Source organism: Caloenas nicobarica, chromosome 16 (genome assembly GCF_036013445.1).
Source record: "Caloenas nicobarica isolate bCalNic1 chromosome 16, bCalNic1.hap1, whole genome shotgun sequence".
NCBI lineage: Eukaryota > Metazoa > Chordata > Aves > Columbiformes > Columbidae > Caloenas > Caloenas nicobarica.
In genome coordinates, this window is record NC_088260.1 from 9,060,740 (window position 1) to 9,077,701 (window position 16,962).

At 43.5% G+C, this 16,962-nt stretch overlaps 1 protein-coding gene across 3 annotated transcripts in view; it reads left to right on the plus strand.

The window, feature by feature from the left end:
• Positions 1-247: 247 nt before the first annotated feature.
• The window catches only part of DGCR2 (DiGeorge syndrome critical region gene 2), a 43,113-nt gene continuing 26,398 nt past the window's right edge, over positions 248-16,962 (plus strand). For all 3 annotated transcript variants that reach the window (XR_010607086.1, XM_065646513.1, XM_065646515.1), the window contains exon 1: positions 248-561. Coding sequence is in view for 2 of the 3 variants with exons in the window: in XM_065646513.1 (XP_065502585.1) it covers positions 483-561 (79 nt within the window). In the remaining variant the exon portion in view is untranslated. The remainder of the gene's footprint in view (positions 562-16,962) is intronic.

Consider the following 16,962-nt stretch of genomic DNA (forward strand, 5'->3'; position numbering starts at 1 on the left):
GGGGCACAGCGAGGCCCGGTGATACCGTCCCGGGGGCGGAGGCCGCCGGTGACTCCGGTGGCCCCGGTGACCGCCCCGTCCCGGCCGCGGCCGCCGCGGGTGGGCGGGGCGTGTGCGGACACGGGCGCTCGGCCCCGCCCCCGCGCCGCCGATTGGCCGCCCGGCGCGCGGTGGGCAGGGGGGCGTGGCGGCGCAGGGGAAGGCGGCGGGGAGGCGCGGCCGCCATCTTGTGCGTCGCCGGAGCCAGGCGAGGGCCCCGCAGCGCGGCGCCGCCCGACCCCGCGCCGCTCCCGCCGCAGCCGCCGCCGCAGCCAGGGCCGCTGGCTCCCGCCCGGGGGCGGCGGCGGACGGCGGAGGGGAAGAGCTCGGTGCGGACGGGGGCCCCTCCCGCGGGCCCGGCGGCGGCCCCTCCTCCCGCCGCTCCGCGCGTCCCTCCCCGCGGGTTTGTGGCGCTGCGCCGGGGGAGGATGAACGGAGGATAAATGGTGCCCAAGGCGGACAGCGGCACCTTCCTCCTCCTCTTCCTCCTGGTGCTGAGCATCACCGAGCCGCTGCGGCCAGGTAGGGGCGGCGGGGCCGCGGGTCCTCCCGGTTCTCCCTCCTGCGGGCGGGGGCAGCGGGGCCGCCCCGAGGCGGCAGAGCCGGCGGGCGCAGGGCGGCTGCGGAGCGGCCGGGGCCGGTTCCCTCCCGCCGGGCCCGGCGCGGCAGGACGGTCCCGCTCGGGGCGGCCGGGGCCGGTCCCGGGCTCGGCGGTTGCGCTGGGCTGTGCCGGCGGCGTCTCTGCCGCTTCTTTGTACTTTTAAAAAGAGACGGGACCTGGCTTTGCCGTGCGGCGGAACGTCGGTGCCGTGCGCCGGCCGCTGGGGTCTTGAGAGGGTGAGAGTTTGGGTAAAAATGTTCATTTGCGCTTTGAAAGCTTAGGTAGGAAACTATATAACCCCGCAGGTAATTAGCAGTGGAAATGTAGCGGCGTGATTTAGTTTTCAGGTGCTTCTTACCTGCTTTTGTGTTGCAGGCCTTGGATGCCAACAAAACAAGACAGAAACCTCGCTTTCAAAGTGCCATATGATCATGCCAAAAAGAAAAAAAAAACCAAACCCGTTGCATCTCAGTTCACATGCCATCTCCCGAGTTCTGTTTTAGCTTCTTTCAGGGAAGTAATTTAGTGATGGAGTTTGTGTGGCGGCTGCTAGGCACGGCGCTTTAAAATGTTAAGATGATTGGCTTTGGAGAACTGGTCAGCGTTTGCTGTTTGAAAACTTCTGTTTTTCTAGCAACATTGCTCAGTCGGAGTTTCTTTTTGGGTGCTGAACTCCCCTGGAGCTTGGCAGAGCCCTCACGTATCCCAGGCTGCTCTTGCCAAAGAGCATCAGTAGCCCAAGCGCGAGGCTGCCTGGAGCAGCTTTGCAGGTTTGGAAACTGTCCTCCCGTCACGCAGTGATTGCTCCTGGGTGACGCTCCCTCCTTTGTAAACAGGAGAGCAAGAATGATGGTGTGCTTTGAAATCCCCTTGTTCTTTGTCTTTCAAAATAACTTTTATGACCCAGACTAATAAAACCATGTTTAAGCAAGTTCCCAGTATAGCTGAAGCTCAATTCGGTCAGTGTAGGCAGCCTTATTGAAATAACTAACTTGGATGTTGAAACTGCTCGGTGTGTGCCTTGCTTTGTTTTAGCTTGTTTTTTTGGCAGTGCAGTGTATATGCAGTGCTTATGATGCACTCTTAAGTAGCCAAAAAAGCCCCCAAGACCTTGGAGTTGCTAACCTAGTAGTGTTACAGCTAGAGGCTTTTATGTGGGGGAAAATACTATGTAAAATTGATTTCAAGCAACTTCCTTTATTGCTGGCACTAAGTGCTCCAGACAGCCGAGCTGCTGGTTGAGAAGGTTCAGCAGAGATTCATAGCTGTCTGTGTACTTCTACAGGTGGGTGCGTTTGACCCTGAACTCTGTTGGTGTTGAGCATTGTAGCCTCCTAGAAATTAGAAAATGGTGTTTTCCATGTTGTGTCAGAACATTTGTCGCTCCAGTTTGATATCAGGTCTCTGTCAGCAGCTGATGCTTGATGGATGAAGACAAGTTTTTCGCTGAGATTTGCTTCTTTAAGGCAAATAAATTTTTTTTCATTGGTGCTCTAATGTATCTACATGAGAGATTTGTGGTGCCGTAGCGACATTGGCAGAAGCATCATTTTGCGGGAATGAGCCCTAACTCACCTGCTCAGGTTACAACACCACTGGCTTCGAGGATTCCCCTGTGGCAACTCCATATGCGTTCCTGGAGTTTTGCTTGAACCATATGTATTCCTGAACCTCAGTGTGAGGTAATCCAACTGGTTGGAGTGTTGCAGCTGGAATTCCTCGCCGTATGAGGAACGTCTGAGTTCCATTGGGAGGATGCTGGTCCGTGCTGGTCCCTGGGAGGCTGGGGATGATGTGGTGGCTGAGCTGTCCATGGTGGTTCAGCTCCTTTGTCAGTCCGTGGCTTCAGTGTGGTCTCACGTCTTTTTGCCAATGTCGTTTGCTTTTCAGCTTACTTCATTTAATATCTGGAATCTACTCTCTCAGATAGATCACTTGTTTAGTTGATTGAACAGTGTATGGGTTGATCCTAAAACAAAAGGTGCAAATAGGGAAAATCTGGCTCATGAAAGTACAGGGGATGTACAGAACCAAATTTATCATTTTAATCAATGGTGAAGAAGTGTCCCTTGTATTTTTTTGGGGATTTCCTGAGAAAGAGAAGAGTATTTGGACTCAGAATTTATTTTCCTAGTGGTGTTTGTTTTTCTTTTTGCTTCTTTAAACCTGTGTATTGTAGCAACTGTCTTATTGGTTTAGAAAGGATGCCTGCAGCTTACTGAGCTAAAATCTGTACTTGGAGCTATCAAATGAGTGCTGCAGAGCGATGGGAGGTTTTATGTACTCAGAGATGAATGTGTGGCCCCTTCACAATTCAGTCCCAGCGAATCAGGCACCTCTTTGTACTTCCATGTTAATTTGACACTAGCTTTCTATCCATGTTCTTGCTGTGCTCTTCAGATAAATGAAACCTTCTTTTAAGCCTCCTCAACTCTAGTATCTTTTCGGGCAATCTGAAAGGCAGTGATTTTATGTGGACCTATTTTTGCTGCATTTGGAGTGAGATGGGTTTTAGTAAATTAGGAGGTAAGTTAACTAAAATTTCCTTTTCCTGATTTTTCCACCTTGGTTACATGAGTGTGTTTTATGTCACTGCCATCACCAACAGCACCAGGTGCATCCAACATAACATGACATCATCCCTACCTGTGTAGACTTGGGTTCCTGAAGCTACCATAGGCAGCCAGATTTTTCTGAGCCTGTGGACTTTTAATGGTAATTTCGTGCCTTTGAGAATCTCCACTTGGATTTTTTTTTTGTCCCAGTGTTTCCCTCTTTCCCTTTCTAACTGTTTTGACCATAAGTGGCTTGTTTTGACTACTTGCCTGCTTTATAATGCATCCTTGAAAAAATGGTGTGTGGGTTTTTTTTGGTTTTTTTTGGTGGTGGTGGTGGTGGTGTTTTTTTAGGTAGGGCATTTCTCCTCGAGTTGTTTTACTCATTATGTGTTTGGAAGCTGCTAATGTGAACTTTTCCAACTATATGAGTGTGCAGTGAAGGACTAACTTAATATTTCCTTTAAGCATTTACTTGTATTCAGACACTTGTTTCTGTGGATATTTACCTCAGTAGGGTTTGACTTAATGATATGTTTTCTGGGACAACTCAGAACATCTACTTCAGGTTATTGGGCTAGCTGGCTGTTGTATTATGTGAAGAAATACAGGGTGTGTCAAAAAGGTGGACCCCAATTTGAAATCAAAATCCTTTGAAATTGGGTCCATCTTTTTGAAACACCCTGTGTTTCAGTGGTGTGTTAACTGAGTCACAGTAACCTGTCCTGGTGCTAGCTTGGATTTAGACAGAGTTTCTGAACACTAGTGCATTTCTGTTGGTTGTCTAAAAAGCATCAGAGATGTAAATTGTTATGAATTCAGTTTTGCAGCTCAGTTTGAGAATATGTAAGAAGTTCCTGTTTCTGTTAACATCCCATTGCACAATCGAAAAGCAAAGGTTTTGGTGTCTTTATGTAATGTTCAGAACTTAAACAGTCTGGAATGATCAGGACAACATGTTTCAGAATGATGTTTAGAGGATTAATTAAGGTCATCATCACTAAAGACAATAACATGTTTTCATATTTCTCTAACAAGAAACTGCTGCTTGCTAATGGAAAACACTTAAACATGGTCAGGCTTTATATTGGATTTTGTAATAGTGGTTTAGTACAGAGCCTTGTGAATGTAGGTCATCGGGCTTTCTTATTAGAGCGCTTGCCAGGCAGCTAAAAGCCATTTCAGTTCATGTTCTTGCAGCATTTTTTTTTCTCCACTTCAAAGTGAGCTAGAGGAAGTAATTTCATTACCCAAGTTCTGGTTTTAAAATTTTTGCACGACTTTCCTAATTGGCAATACTTAGAAAGACTTGCCAATTAAAAAGCCCCATAACTTTAGCTAAAGTTTGAACTCTTTGTGCGCTTTGGTGCTTGCCTGTGTGCAGCTGGTGGTTATGGTCTTACTAGTGGGGTGTTGGTATCTTGACACAACTGCCAAGTGTGTTTAAATTGCCAGCTCGTTCTTGTCGCTTACTCAGAAGCTGTAGGTCTTAAATGCAAGGCAGAGCTGCTCCGAGTTGAAGTCTAAACAAACCCACAATCCACATCGTTTCAAGGTGATCCCCTTGTCTGCTGTGACTGAATGTGTCTGGTTTTGGCTACTTGAATGTTATCAGTTAATTCAGTAGGAAGCCCAAATATATCAGTCATAAAATGTGACCTGGGTCCAGCATTCCTCTGCTCTAAAGGGGTTTCAAATAGAAGCCTTTACTTTGATTTTTGTTCACTGTCTCTACCTTAGCGAGAGCTGTGGTGAGTAATATTTATCTGGTTCCGTGTTGTTGCTAACTGCAGTCCCTGGCTTTGTATTTAGCTGAATTCCCAAGCGAGGGCTTCAGGGTGTGAGAGGCAGAAGGGTTTTTTAGCACACCTCCTCAGTTAGTTTTGCTGAAAGTAGGGCTGGCATGTCTTCCAGTCTTATATTTTCTCCTCATCCCCTTTCTTAATCTACTGTTTGTAGTGGTTTGTTTTTTTTTTTTTTTCTTACTACTGTTATATTATTGTGCCCTTTTCCTGGTGCTCCTGTGCTCTGCTGTTTGCTGTTGTTACGAGATGCAAAACGAGACTGATGGATTTGAAGTCTTTCTTGCAGCTGCTATCAGTTTAGCAGCGAGACAAGGCAGAAGGTATCACACCTTATTAGCAGGTCTGATACTTTAAGACTGGTAATTCTTGGTGTTAATTATAAGGCAAAATTTCTGAGGTGCGAGTGGGTTTGCTTACTAGCTGTGGCCACAAAGTAAAGGAGAAGAAAAGAGTCAGTAGGCAGAGCGCTGTTTGCGTGCTTTGTTCTGGTTCTGGAAAGTCACAAACCACAAGGGGAACTGGAGGGTTTGCAAACATGCAGCTTCTATGTCCCCACGGTGGGTTTGGGAGTAGAGGAAGATGAGGCCAGAGCAGCAGAAGTGATGGAGAAGGGAGCGCTGCTGCAGGCTCTGCAGTGGGAGGAGGCGGCTGTGGAAGTGCTGCTGCTCTCAGGAGTCAGGGGGAGAGGCACATTCAGCTTGAAGAGAAAATAACTTTAGATACCAAGTATAAAAGACGTAAACCCCCCAGTGAATGTCAGAAAACCAGCCAAGACTTCAATGAGTTTTTCTGTCCCCTGGAATTAGCTTTGTTAGGGCAGGTTTTGATCTTGAATTGTAATGCAAGAGTAGTAGCTACCTCTACAGTCTGTCCTTGAGTAATGCCTGAGTCTCTGGGTTTTTATGTGGTGATTTCTTGCAACTTTTATAAGGTCTCATTTCATCATATGAGATGCATATAAATAACTTATTATGTGATGAGCAGAACTTTGTGTTGCGCTCACACGTGTTGCACCGCACGGAGCCTGCGTGTCCCACACTGAACTTCTGGTACCTGGAGCGTGGTCAGAGCAGGACCTGGAAACAGCTCAGTGGCACCGTCACTCCTGCCCTTCGGGGGTTAACGTGGCTGCTCGAGTTTGTTTTGTATTTTAAAATGAAATAAGCTGCGAGGGGTTTTGGCACTGGTAGCCTGAACAAGGAAGTCTTTGAGATAGAAAAGAAACAGATCGTGGCTAATGGTAGCTTGATGAGAGACTGCTGATCTTTGCCTGTGTGATCTCAAGGGCTAACCCGTGATGATCTTTTGTTCCATGTAGACTGATAGGAAGTTATGGCTAGAAAGTGTACTAAGAGATTGGGTCGTCCGTCTTCATGTCCCAAAACAAAATCTGGTAAACCCGGGCAATTCTTGAAGATATTTGTTAGCACATTTTTAATGATTTCCTGTCACAGACTCTGAACACCAGATTCCTTTGCTAAGTCTAGCTGCCAGTCTGCTGCTCGTTCTGCAGTTGCAGCTTATTCTTCCTGTCTAAATACAGCACCATGCACGTGTCCTTGTTGTGCTGCAGTTACAAAGAACAGTTTGCTGGTTTCCCAAGACTGTTTGGGTGCCAAGACCCCCCAGTTTTTCAGCAGCGGTCAGTGTGGCGGGTGCCTGGCAGTGCCCGTCCCTTCCTGGCTTTCCACCCTCTGGAAGGGTTTATGTACTGTTCAGGTCCTTGCATGGCAGGCTCGCACTTTGGTGTTGCACTTCACACCCTGGTTTTGTAGACAACCCGTTGAGGAAAAATCACAGGTCATTTGGTGAAGTCATTGATGAGCTGTAGCAACTGAGTTGCTTAAAAACATGAGTTTGAGATTAACCTTTAGTCCGTGTTCCCCAAACTCTGAAATGCTCTGGCATCTTCTGGTTTCCTGAGAAACTTTTTGTTTTTGTATTAAAGGGTCAGCCTGCTAATTCTGGGTTTGATGAACAGCATTTTAATGGTATTTGCTGTATTTGACTCCTAAGGAAGCTGTTATCAGTGTTTGATGCCTACCATTTAGATTATTTAGAAATACAATAGTAAGTTTAATGAAAATTGATAGTTACCTGATTAGCTAAACAAAATAACATTCAACTTCCTAGTTAATTAGAATTATAACTGGTTGATCTAACAATTATATTCAGCTTCTGTTCTGTTTATTGATTAGCACTTGACAATTGCCAGTCTGTTCAGTGGCTGGAAATGAAATATTGGCTTTTGGTGGATACTCTTGGGACATTCCCTGCTCTTTTGTCCTTTAATTTACTGATTTTTCTTTTGGTCATATTTTCATTTGTGTAACTTCTTTTCTTATGTGGTCTTGTCTTTCTTGTGCCTCCTCTGCTCTGCTTCCTTGTACTTTTCCCAGTATGAGACCAGTTACTTAGGGTACCCAGTGAAATTATTTGGGAACCAAAGCTAGTAGGAAAATGGGGTTAAATGTCATTCCTGGCAGAACAATGCTGGGTGTTCTGGTCTGGCTGTGTCTGCGTTTTCCTGAGGGAGCTTCAGGTGTCACTTTGAAATGCTAGAGTTTGTATTTTGACACTCCAATCTGCATTGCAAAGTGGGCAGCTGAGGTTTGAAGTGGGTGAGTGCAGCCCTTGGATCCATGTGGGGGCTCCGCTCCAGCCAGACTGGGGCTCCCCCAGCCCAGCTCTGCCCCCAGGGCTCTGCGGTGATACAGGGGGTGTCAGGCATTGCCTTTGCATGAGTGAGATTAATTTTACATGAAGCTGAATTAGCGTTGTCCTTCGGTGTCTGTACGTTTTGTCTGTGCTAACATTTCCTAAGCGATTTCCATATAAACGTTTCTTTCTTGTAACTTAAAAGTAATATGTTTTATTTTGTACACTAAAAACACCCAAATAATCCTGCTTCTCACACCTGCTTGGTTTGAGTTTGTGCCCAAGCAGCATTCTGCATTGTATATGCTAAACCTCTAAAACATGTTACAACTTCTTTTAATCTGGGGATGGTCAAAACTGCATTTGTGTTTCTATTGAATTTGTGAAATTGTTTGTCATGCTTACATTACTCCTTACTGATTGAAATACAATAACACAAATGTACTTTATTAATGAGATCTTGGAGAAATCTTTGAAAAATCAGGGATCTTGCAGGACCGAGATCCGAGTGCAAAGACTTAATCAGAAGCATCGTCCCCCCCAGTTCTGGTAGAAGCAAACTGCAGAGAAATGGTCCAAGGAAGCTGTAGTAGGAGTGCTCATCTGTGTCTTTCTGAGCAACAATGGAGTTGAATGTAATTTTTCTACTGATGTGACAGCTAAAAAATGACCCAGATCCAGTTTCATGGTGTAGTACCTGACACAGGTGCACGACATAAGCCAGTGGAAGAGCTGAAGAATGCCGGTGGTACTGGAGCGGTTAGAAGGTGTGGGGAATGAGACTTTTTATACATCGGTTGGACTTGTATTTGCTGACTTCTGATAGAAATATTAAACTTAGGGGTTCGATATATGAAATTTCTGTTCAGTTATTGTTTTTACCGTGGAAGAAGGAAGCACAGTGTCCCGTACAGCATGGATGGACGCAGCAGCGATGGCATCGCTGCATTCCTGCCGTGTTCGGCTCCAGCTGAGCGAGGGATGCTGTTCAAAGCATGAACCATTTGGTCTAGTACACGACAAGCACTGCACCAGCTACTGTGCAAAGGATAAAATGGGTTTTCCCTACTTGAAGTCAGAATATTTCTGTATATCGAATTTTTGCTTTTAAGTGCTCTAGGTGCTTGCTCATCAAGACTTGTACAAGATGTGAAGAAAAAAAAATGAAACAAGAGCAAAAGCTTTTTTTTCAGTGTGACCTGCATTTGAATAGTGATCATGTGCGGATTTCCTGTCCTCCTGAATTGTTAGATTCTTGTTTAAGACCATGACCTTCCCTAGGGCCATGTAGAGAGCTTTTTCCATGTTCCTTTGGTTTTGAAATTAAGAAATTATATTAGTTTTTGGAGAGTGGAGTGGTTAAAAATTCCTGATTTCATAGGGTAGCATTTTGTCACCTGTTTGCTCGGCATTATACACTATTGCAGTTCCTTGTGTATTCTAAATACATACGTGGCCTGAAATTGTGTATTTTCATTAGGTTTGTTTGGATTGCTCACGTGCTGAAAGTTTAAGGATATGCTTAGTTACTATTGAATCCTGTACTGAAAAAAAACCCCAACAAAAAACCAAAACCCCACAACCTTTTTCGTTTTCCTCCAAAGTAGGAACATGTTGTATTGTTGAAAGTAAAAGGGCTTGCTAACTAATACTGCTGAAATCTGGCAATTCCTACTTTCAATTTGATGGTGGCTATATATTAGGCTCGATTGCTCTGAGAGTCCTCAAATTGCTGTTATCGTGTTTCCTCTTGTTGAGACGTGATCTAGAGAAAATACTAACACAGTTAGTGTAAAACTTTGGACTTAAATTTTTCTTTCTGCTGTGGAAAACTCTGATTGTTATAGACTACTTGTTTCTTTTAGCTTTTTTTTCTTTTAACACATATTGTTTATTTGGTCAAAGGGAATCCAGGTTCTTTCCCTGGCGATCCTTCTTAAGTGAAAACTGTTTCTTATGGGAAGAAATATTGATCTGAGCTGGCTTGATAGGATGTATACTTTTCTAATTCTTAGAATACACTTGGAAGAGGAGATGAATTAATCTCACATGCTTAGATTTTTTTGGGGTAGGCAATTAGGAGGTAATAGCTCAAGACAGAGAAGTATTGTCAGGATTACTTTTATTGGCAGTTTCTCTAGGTCACTTTTTAGAGGCTTTCCAACAAGCAGCTTGCACGTAGACTGTCAAAAACTGAAAAAATAAATGTTCCTGGTGTTCATATAGTTCTGATTACCAGATTGGTCCTTCTAGGGTTGCAGGCACCACTGTGTAGTTCTGAACATCCCAGAGGTGACTCTGACATGTGTTGGAGATGGTACCGGTGAAGGCCCAGGGCAGACACCTTCTGGGAGGAAAGAGGTGCAGGTAACGGTGCCCAACTTGTGCAGACAGAGCTGAGAACCTGATGCTTTTCCTTGGTCAGAATGGCCCCAGCTCTGTGAAGAATTGCAAATGAGCAAGAAGAGTATGTTTCCGTTAATATGATGTTTTGGAGGATTTAGATGCAATGGAGCATAAAAGCTGTGTTTAGGAGAAGGTGAAGGTTTGAGGTGAGGATTGAGGATGAAACTTGGAAGTAGCTACACTGAGGTTCCCAGGTAGTCCTGTGAATTTAGGTATTTGTGGTGTATGTGGGATGATCTATCTGTCCCAGCCTCGTTGTATGGATTGTAGGGGAGAAAGTACTGTTTGTGATGGTGCTCTTTTCTGGGCAGAACTGATGACTTGCTGAGTACTTCACTACTGGTGCTGTTCTTAATGAACTTTTTTCTGTTGCCGCTTTTGTTGGGAGAATTAACATGTTGTGTGCATGACCGTATTGCAATTCTGTGTGAGGAATAGTGCTGTTTTCTTAGCATCCATGAACACGTTTTATAAGTAATGGAGTTTAATGAAACCTGGAATCCAATTGGCCTGTCTCCTATGTCCCTATATGTAGGACATACCCTTGCCTGACAGCACTGATTTAATAAGGCCATGGCAACCCCATGTCCCCTCTGTCTGTCCACCATACGTCCTCCGGCATGAAGAAACTGGGAGTCCTGCGGGGTCTGGTGGAAGGGTCTGGTTACCCCAGCTCCCCCCATCCCTCCTGCAGGTTGGGCAGCCCCCCCCACCGCAGCACCGTGCAGATGTGCAGGCAGCTGCTGAGCAATGCAAACCACGTGGGGGTTTCCTGCCCTCTGAAGCTCAAGGCCGTCGTCATTTCCTTCCCTTATGCTGGCTCTAGGCTTTCCAAAACTCACGCTACATTTTTCTGGTCTTGACTTCTTTCTCAAGCTTGCTTGAAATTGTTTAGTGAACGCAGTTGTGAGGTGTGATTGGCACTTTTGCTGATCCACTTACTGATCGGGCCTTCTTTAGGGAAAGGGTCAAAAATCTGGTGCTGCACAGATTTAGGTCACTTGTCACTGCTGTACTGAAACACTTAAGTCCCACCTAAGGCTGTACAAAACATCTGAAGTTCTGAACAAGGTTGTTAGTATAGAGGAACTGTAGGCTTTAATTTTGAGCCATATTAAAGGGTTCTTGAGTATCCATGGCTTCGGTTTTGTTTGTACTGAGTGCTCTTTGTGCCAGTGCTGTATTTTGCTTTTCCCTTCTGCCTATTTACTTATTATCATAATATAGCAGTTTCTCAGGGAGAAAAAAAAAATGCAAGCCTGTTGCTTAGCTGGTATCCTCACTGCAATTAAAACAGCTTTTTCTCAGTCTGGAAGGCTGCATCGCCTAATTCACAGTATTTCTTTGGCTTAGTTCAAGTAGCACGGCTTGGTTTGTGTTTGGTTATAGCAGTACTGGGGAATTTGGAAAGATTCTGTTTAAGTTTTAGGAATAAGTGTCCACATTCATAGAGCATGAAGTCTGTATTTTCTAAGTCTTAGGAAATAATAGCCAGGGTTCCCATTCAAGAAGCTCTGATGATGTTGTTCTGACTGAATGCTGGGTCTCTTGCACTGCCTTCGCTTTTTTCCCCCCCCCCGCCCCAATATCCTTACCGGCATTGAGTCTGCCCTCCAGACAAAGAGCAGACAATGAATTGCAGTGAATGACACTTGTGAGCAAGGAGAAACTGGGTCAGTTCCAAGCTCGTGCAGAGTGTAGGTATAATATCGATGTGAGGGGAAGGAGGCTGCTGCTATTCCTCACTGTGCTGTAAACATCTATTGATGGATGTTGGGGTCATCCAGCATAAATTACTATGACAGAACACTGAGTAATACAGAATGTTCGTTAGAGTTATTCATTAAGGATTTACAGTTTTCAGCTGCAGTACTGTCACAGTTTTAATTACTTCATGAAACTGCATGCTGAGGTCATGCAGAAAATGCCGATGCCTCTAACATGTATTACTTATTTTTGGAAGTGATGTGTTCCCACTAAATGGGATTATAACTTCAGAATCTCTAATTTTCAGGAGCTGGAATTCAATTTGCGAACAGGTGTGGGTTGTGTTTGGTTCTATGCATGGCATGGAGCCTCTTTTTTTTTTCACCCTGGGCTCTGTGCCATTGTGTTTTCACACCCTTCTGCGTGCCATGATGAACTAAACCTACGTGACCTAAGGATCATGCTTAGGCATGATTTCAGTAACACAGGTGAACGGCTGAGCATTTTATCTTCTGAAGGACTGAACATGAAAGTGGAGTGTTCTGTTCTTCTGTAGCTTTTTAATTCTTCTGTAGGTTTTTGATTTTAGTTTTTCTATGGGCTTTTAATTTGAAGAAAGTAAATGGAACCAATTTCATTGAGGAACTTTAATAAACTTAATCTGTGGAATTGATAATTATTTGATAGTGACTTGTGAACGTCACAAATAGTTTTCTTCTCTGAAAATAAGCTGGTGCTATCACAGTCTCTTTTTCCGCTACTGCAGCTTTATTATAAAGTACTGTATGTGCTCCCTCTGCTACACTGGGTGGAGTGGTGAGCAGGTTAAGGATAAATTTAAAAACACGTGATGGAAGTAAGGTTCACCAAGTGACATAAAGAAGCCTGCTGGGGGATGAATGGGTAGTGAAAATTTCTCTGGGATCTGGAGCTGTGGGGAAATCCCATTTAGGTCTGGCTGCATTTGCCTTTGCGTGGGATCGGTGATACCTCAAAGACAAGTTAAACCCAAGAAAACCTGTTCAAAGACAGTGTCAGAACATCCTCAAGTGCAGTTCGAAGTGGATGCTGTCACAGAGCCCTGTTGAGCAGGGGCCGGGCAGGACAGTCGCGCTCTGTACGGGCTGCAGATTTTCAGGAGCCGTGTGCGAGACACGGTGCGTTCTCTGGTGAACTCCACCTGTGGACTTGAGAGAAGTCCAAGGTGTGAGAACTGCTTTTCAACTGCAGAGGACTAGCTTAAGGACAGTTTTCTTCACATATCTACTGAGGATTAAATTAAGAAAACCATTATGTTGTTGTTATATTGAGAATATTAAGAATATTTTAAAATTTCTGTTAATCAAATCCCAGTCTAGAGAAATATTGGTTGTGTTTTGCTTTCTCTTGACCATCAATATAAGATATGGAGCTGTATGTGTTTTTGTGATGATGATGGGTGTGGTGTTCCTTAGTTATTTGTTTCTGATGCGTGTTTGCAGGCATTTGTTGAACACTGGGTGTTAAGCAAAATCTCTGGGAGCTGAGGACTTAGGGATTAGTCTTGCTAAAAATTCTAGTATCTCTAATCATGCTTATATGGTTTAACATGGGTCAGGTTATATAGAAACAGTGATTTAAGAAAAGAGCAATAAGTGAAATTACTCTTAAATGTATTAAAATATGATAGTGCAACATGTAGGTGCAGGCCTTAAGTATGTAGGTTTAGTATTATAAAATATAAGAAAGACCTGTTGAACAAGTTCAGATCTGAATAAGAAGAGTTACTGGCCTAAGCACTTGTAGTTAGAGTTTTTGTTAATGCTTAATCAGCTTTTGATAGCTGTAATTGCCTCTTGAAACCTGAACAGAATATTCTCTTGCAGATTGGTTCATCTGGTTTGGGACAATGAGTGACTTACACTGAGAAAGCAGGAAGTATTTTAGTCTTTTGTTTTCCTTCAGTCTGTAAATAAAAACGATGCTGGAGAGTCTACCAGATTGAAACTTGAGAAATGTGACCAAAATAAGTGAAGTACACGTGAGGTACGCACAAAAGTGCCATTGTTCATTGAAAGATTACATAGAAAACCAAACCATGTACTTTGACTTTATCTTTTTCAATACATGTATTTCAGAGTAATAGCTTATAATTGCAATAACCTCAGATGCTGGGTTTGTTCATTCAATCAAATTTCAATTTCCATACAAATGAAGCTCAGCAGACAAGAAAAACAATTAGTGTAGCAAATGAAAAGTGTCATTTGTTTATATTAAAAACTGAAATATATTCAAATTATACTATCTGTGTAAATGTTAAAATCTCACATGCATCTGTAGTCTTAGCTACCAAAAGAATATCTTAATGTATCAGAATTTACTGACTGGTGAATCTCTTTAATAAAGAGAAATTAAGTCATTGCAACTCAAGGAACCCAAACTTTCATAACCAGTGATTGCAATCACTGAGTTTAATCTCTGTATCAAAGCACTCTCCTGAATTGAGGCTTATGTTTTGGAGGCTTTAGTTTAGGGCTCTGGCTCCTCATCAGTACCTTGTAAATTGTGAATTGCCAAGACATCAAGGTTTTCGTACCGCTAGTGGTACGAAACACTGCAAGTGGTGTTGGTCTTTTTCCACTGGTTTCTGTAATCGTAAACTTCAGTGTCTTGAAAATATGAGGTTGAAATTTAGGTTTTGAAAACTTTGTGTTCACCTAATGCTTTACAAATTGGTATTGGGTTTTTTGGCATTGACTTGACCAAGTTTTATCTTGGTCGTATATTAAGCTTGTAGAACTGATACATGGTCTGAACCTGATTTTCATTTTTCTTTTCCTCTTTATATATAAAGTTCTATAAAACTCCCTCTGGCCAATGTGTAGCTCTTAGTAAACTGTTGCTAGAGAGAAGAGATGAAGTGAGAATACATGGTAGTTAATTGTTGGTACTTCTGAAAGACAAATGTTCGTTTGGGTAGGGCTGTGCTGGTGAACCAGCAGGTTGCTTGGATTTTTGGGGAGAAATGCGGTGTTGTTGGGACAGCGTGGAAGCACAGACAGGACAGCTGACTTGTGTTTGCCTTTGGCAAGCTCGGTAGCTTTTCTGTACTTCGTGGTAAGCACGGCCAGGAGGATGCGGTGGTTGGCGAGATTGTTGAGGGTTAATGTTGTAGAAGGGCTTTGAGACAATAAAGCAGAGGCTGTAATGGCACCTTGCTGCTTGGGGTGTTTTCACGTCCTCACACTGCTTGAACTTTGTGATGTTTTATGAGTTTACTTTATGTATGGTGCAAAACCTACAATTGCTGCTGTTTCCAGTGTTTAACGTGCCTCTCTTCTCCCCAGCAAATGCCAGATGAATTTAATTGCTCTAAAATGAGATTTCAGTCCACCGAGTTTTGTACTGTAGCATAGCAAAGACTGTGCCTGATTGTTAAAAGAAAAAAAAAAAGCCTTTTATGTTAGAATTTCATATGTGAATCATAATACTGATGGTGTAACTTGTCACATTGTACATGGATGATGGAAGCGGTTGTATTTCCATTTTTTCACTTCTAGGCAGTTGTTGATGCCATCGGCTAATGTTGTATCAGTGCCTCTGCTCCAACAGCTGCTTCCATGTGGCTGAACTTGTGCCATTACGTATTTTGTAACAATATGGAAAATAGAAAACGTTTCTGCTTTAACAGCTGGTGGAATATACATGTTTTTAGTGCTCCTAGGAGGCCATAGTTTTAAGGTACCTGATTCTTCATCCTTCCTTGCTGTGAGTTACCATCAGCAGCTATGAACAGTGTGGGATATCTGACTTTAGGGACAAAAGTGGGACTGGTGTTTTTGAAACTTTGCTATTCTTTTGAAGAACTGGAAATCTTATCTGGGTCAAGAAACAGTTTTTATTTACCACACTCCTGAAAAGTACAAAGTCTGACTGTGTATTAAGTGATTACTCGCATTTCAGGAAGGATGGATGGTTATGTTATGTTGTCCTGTTGGTTGCTGCTGCTCATGTATCTTCGTGAATCCCATTGTGCTGCTGGCAGCCTGATTTGCCTTTTCTGCGGCAAGGAGACAGGCTTGAAATGTTTTCATTTTTCTGCTGTTTTGACTTAAAAATAGGCTACTGAAATGAAATGCTTGACAGGGTTGTGGAGATGAGCACCTATCATGTGCAGCCTCGCCCATCCCAAATTATTCCTTGGCCAGGTATCTTGGAGGTTCTTTATAGGCTTCCATCAGTCTTTGTATGTTGACGTGCTCTGCTTTGGGAGTCCTGAGCCCGAGTAAACCACAATAGTGGGACAGTGGAGATGAAACTCTTCCAGGAGCTGCGTGATGATTTGGGTAGTTCAGTAACAGATGGGGATATGGGCCCTGGGTTAGGATGGCTCAGGAGGTGTTATTTGAAGTGTTTGCAGAACATGGAGATTTTCATTTTGCAGTATTTCTTTTAGTGCCACTTTTTTCCCCCTCTGCAACATAATTGCGTAGAAGTTTCTGTTCCTTGGTTAGAAATAATCAGTGCATCTGACATAGCATGGTTTCCATTGGGAACAACTGTTCAGCTGTTTTGAGTGGTGTTTTCATAGAAATGTTTTGTCCTCTTCCCTGTATCCACATTCTTCAGCGAGGAGTGCCTGCAATGCAGGAAGTGATGACATTATGGCACGTAACTGGCATTTTTTAAGTGCCCATAATATTGGGATGGAGTCATGCCTTTATCTGAATCAGTCATATGTAATTGTACATAAAATAGTAGTTGCATGTATGAAATTGTAGAGGGACAAAAGTATTTCTTCCTGTTTTTCCCATGTGCACGTTGGTGTGTGGTGCTTTCCTGGTGGGTGCTGCCTGTGAAACCAGCAGGCTGCCAAATAGATTTCTTCACGGGTTGCATGCGTGACTTCCATTAAAAGCAAGCAGTTAAAAAATTAAGGCTTTACTTAAAGCATTGAATTTTGAATTAACTTCTGCCGTAACTGCAGTTGAACACAATGGAAAACCAGAGCTGGGCTGATGAGAGTCTTCTACATGTTAAAATACCTACCACAGGCTCCAGTGTAGATTTTGTACTTAAAACTGTGATAGTAGAGCTTTCTAAGAAACCTTCCACTGTGTGCTGACATTGTGCAGAAGCGGTGAAAGACGCTGCGATGATTTATTGAAGAGTTGATGCTTTTCTGTGAACTTGAAATTTGCATAGTTTAAAT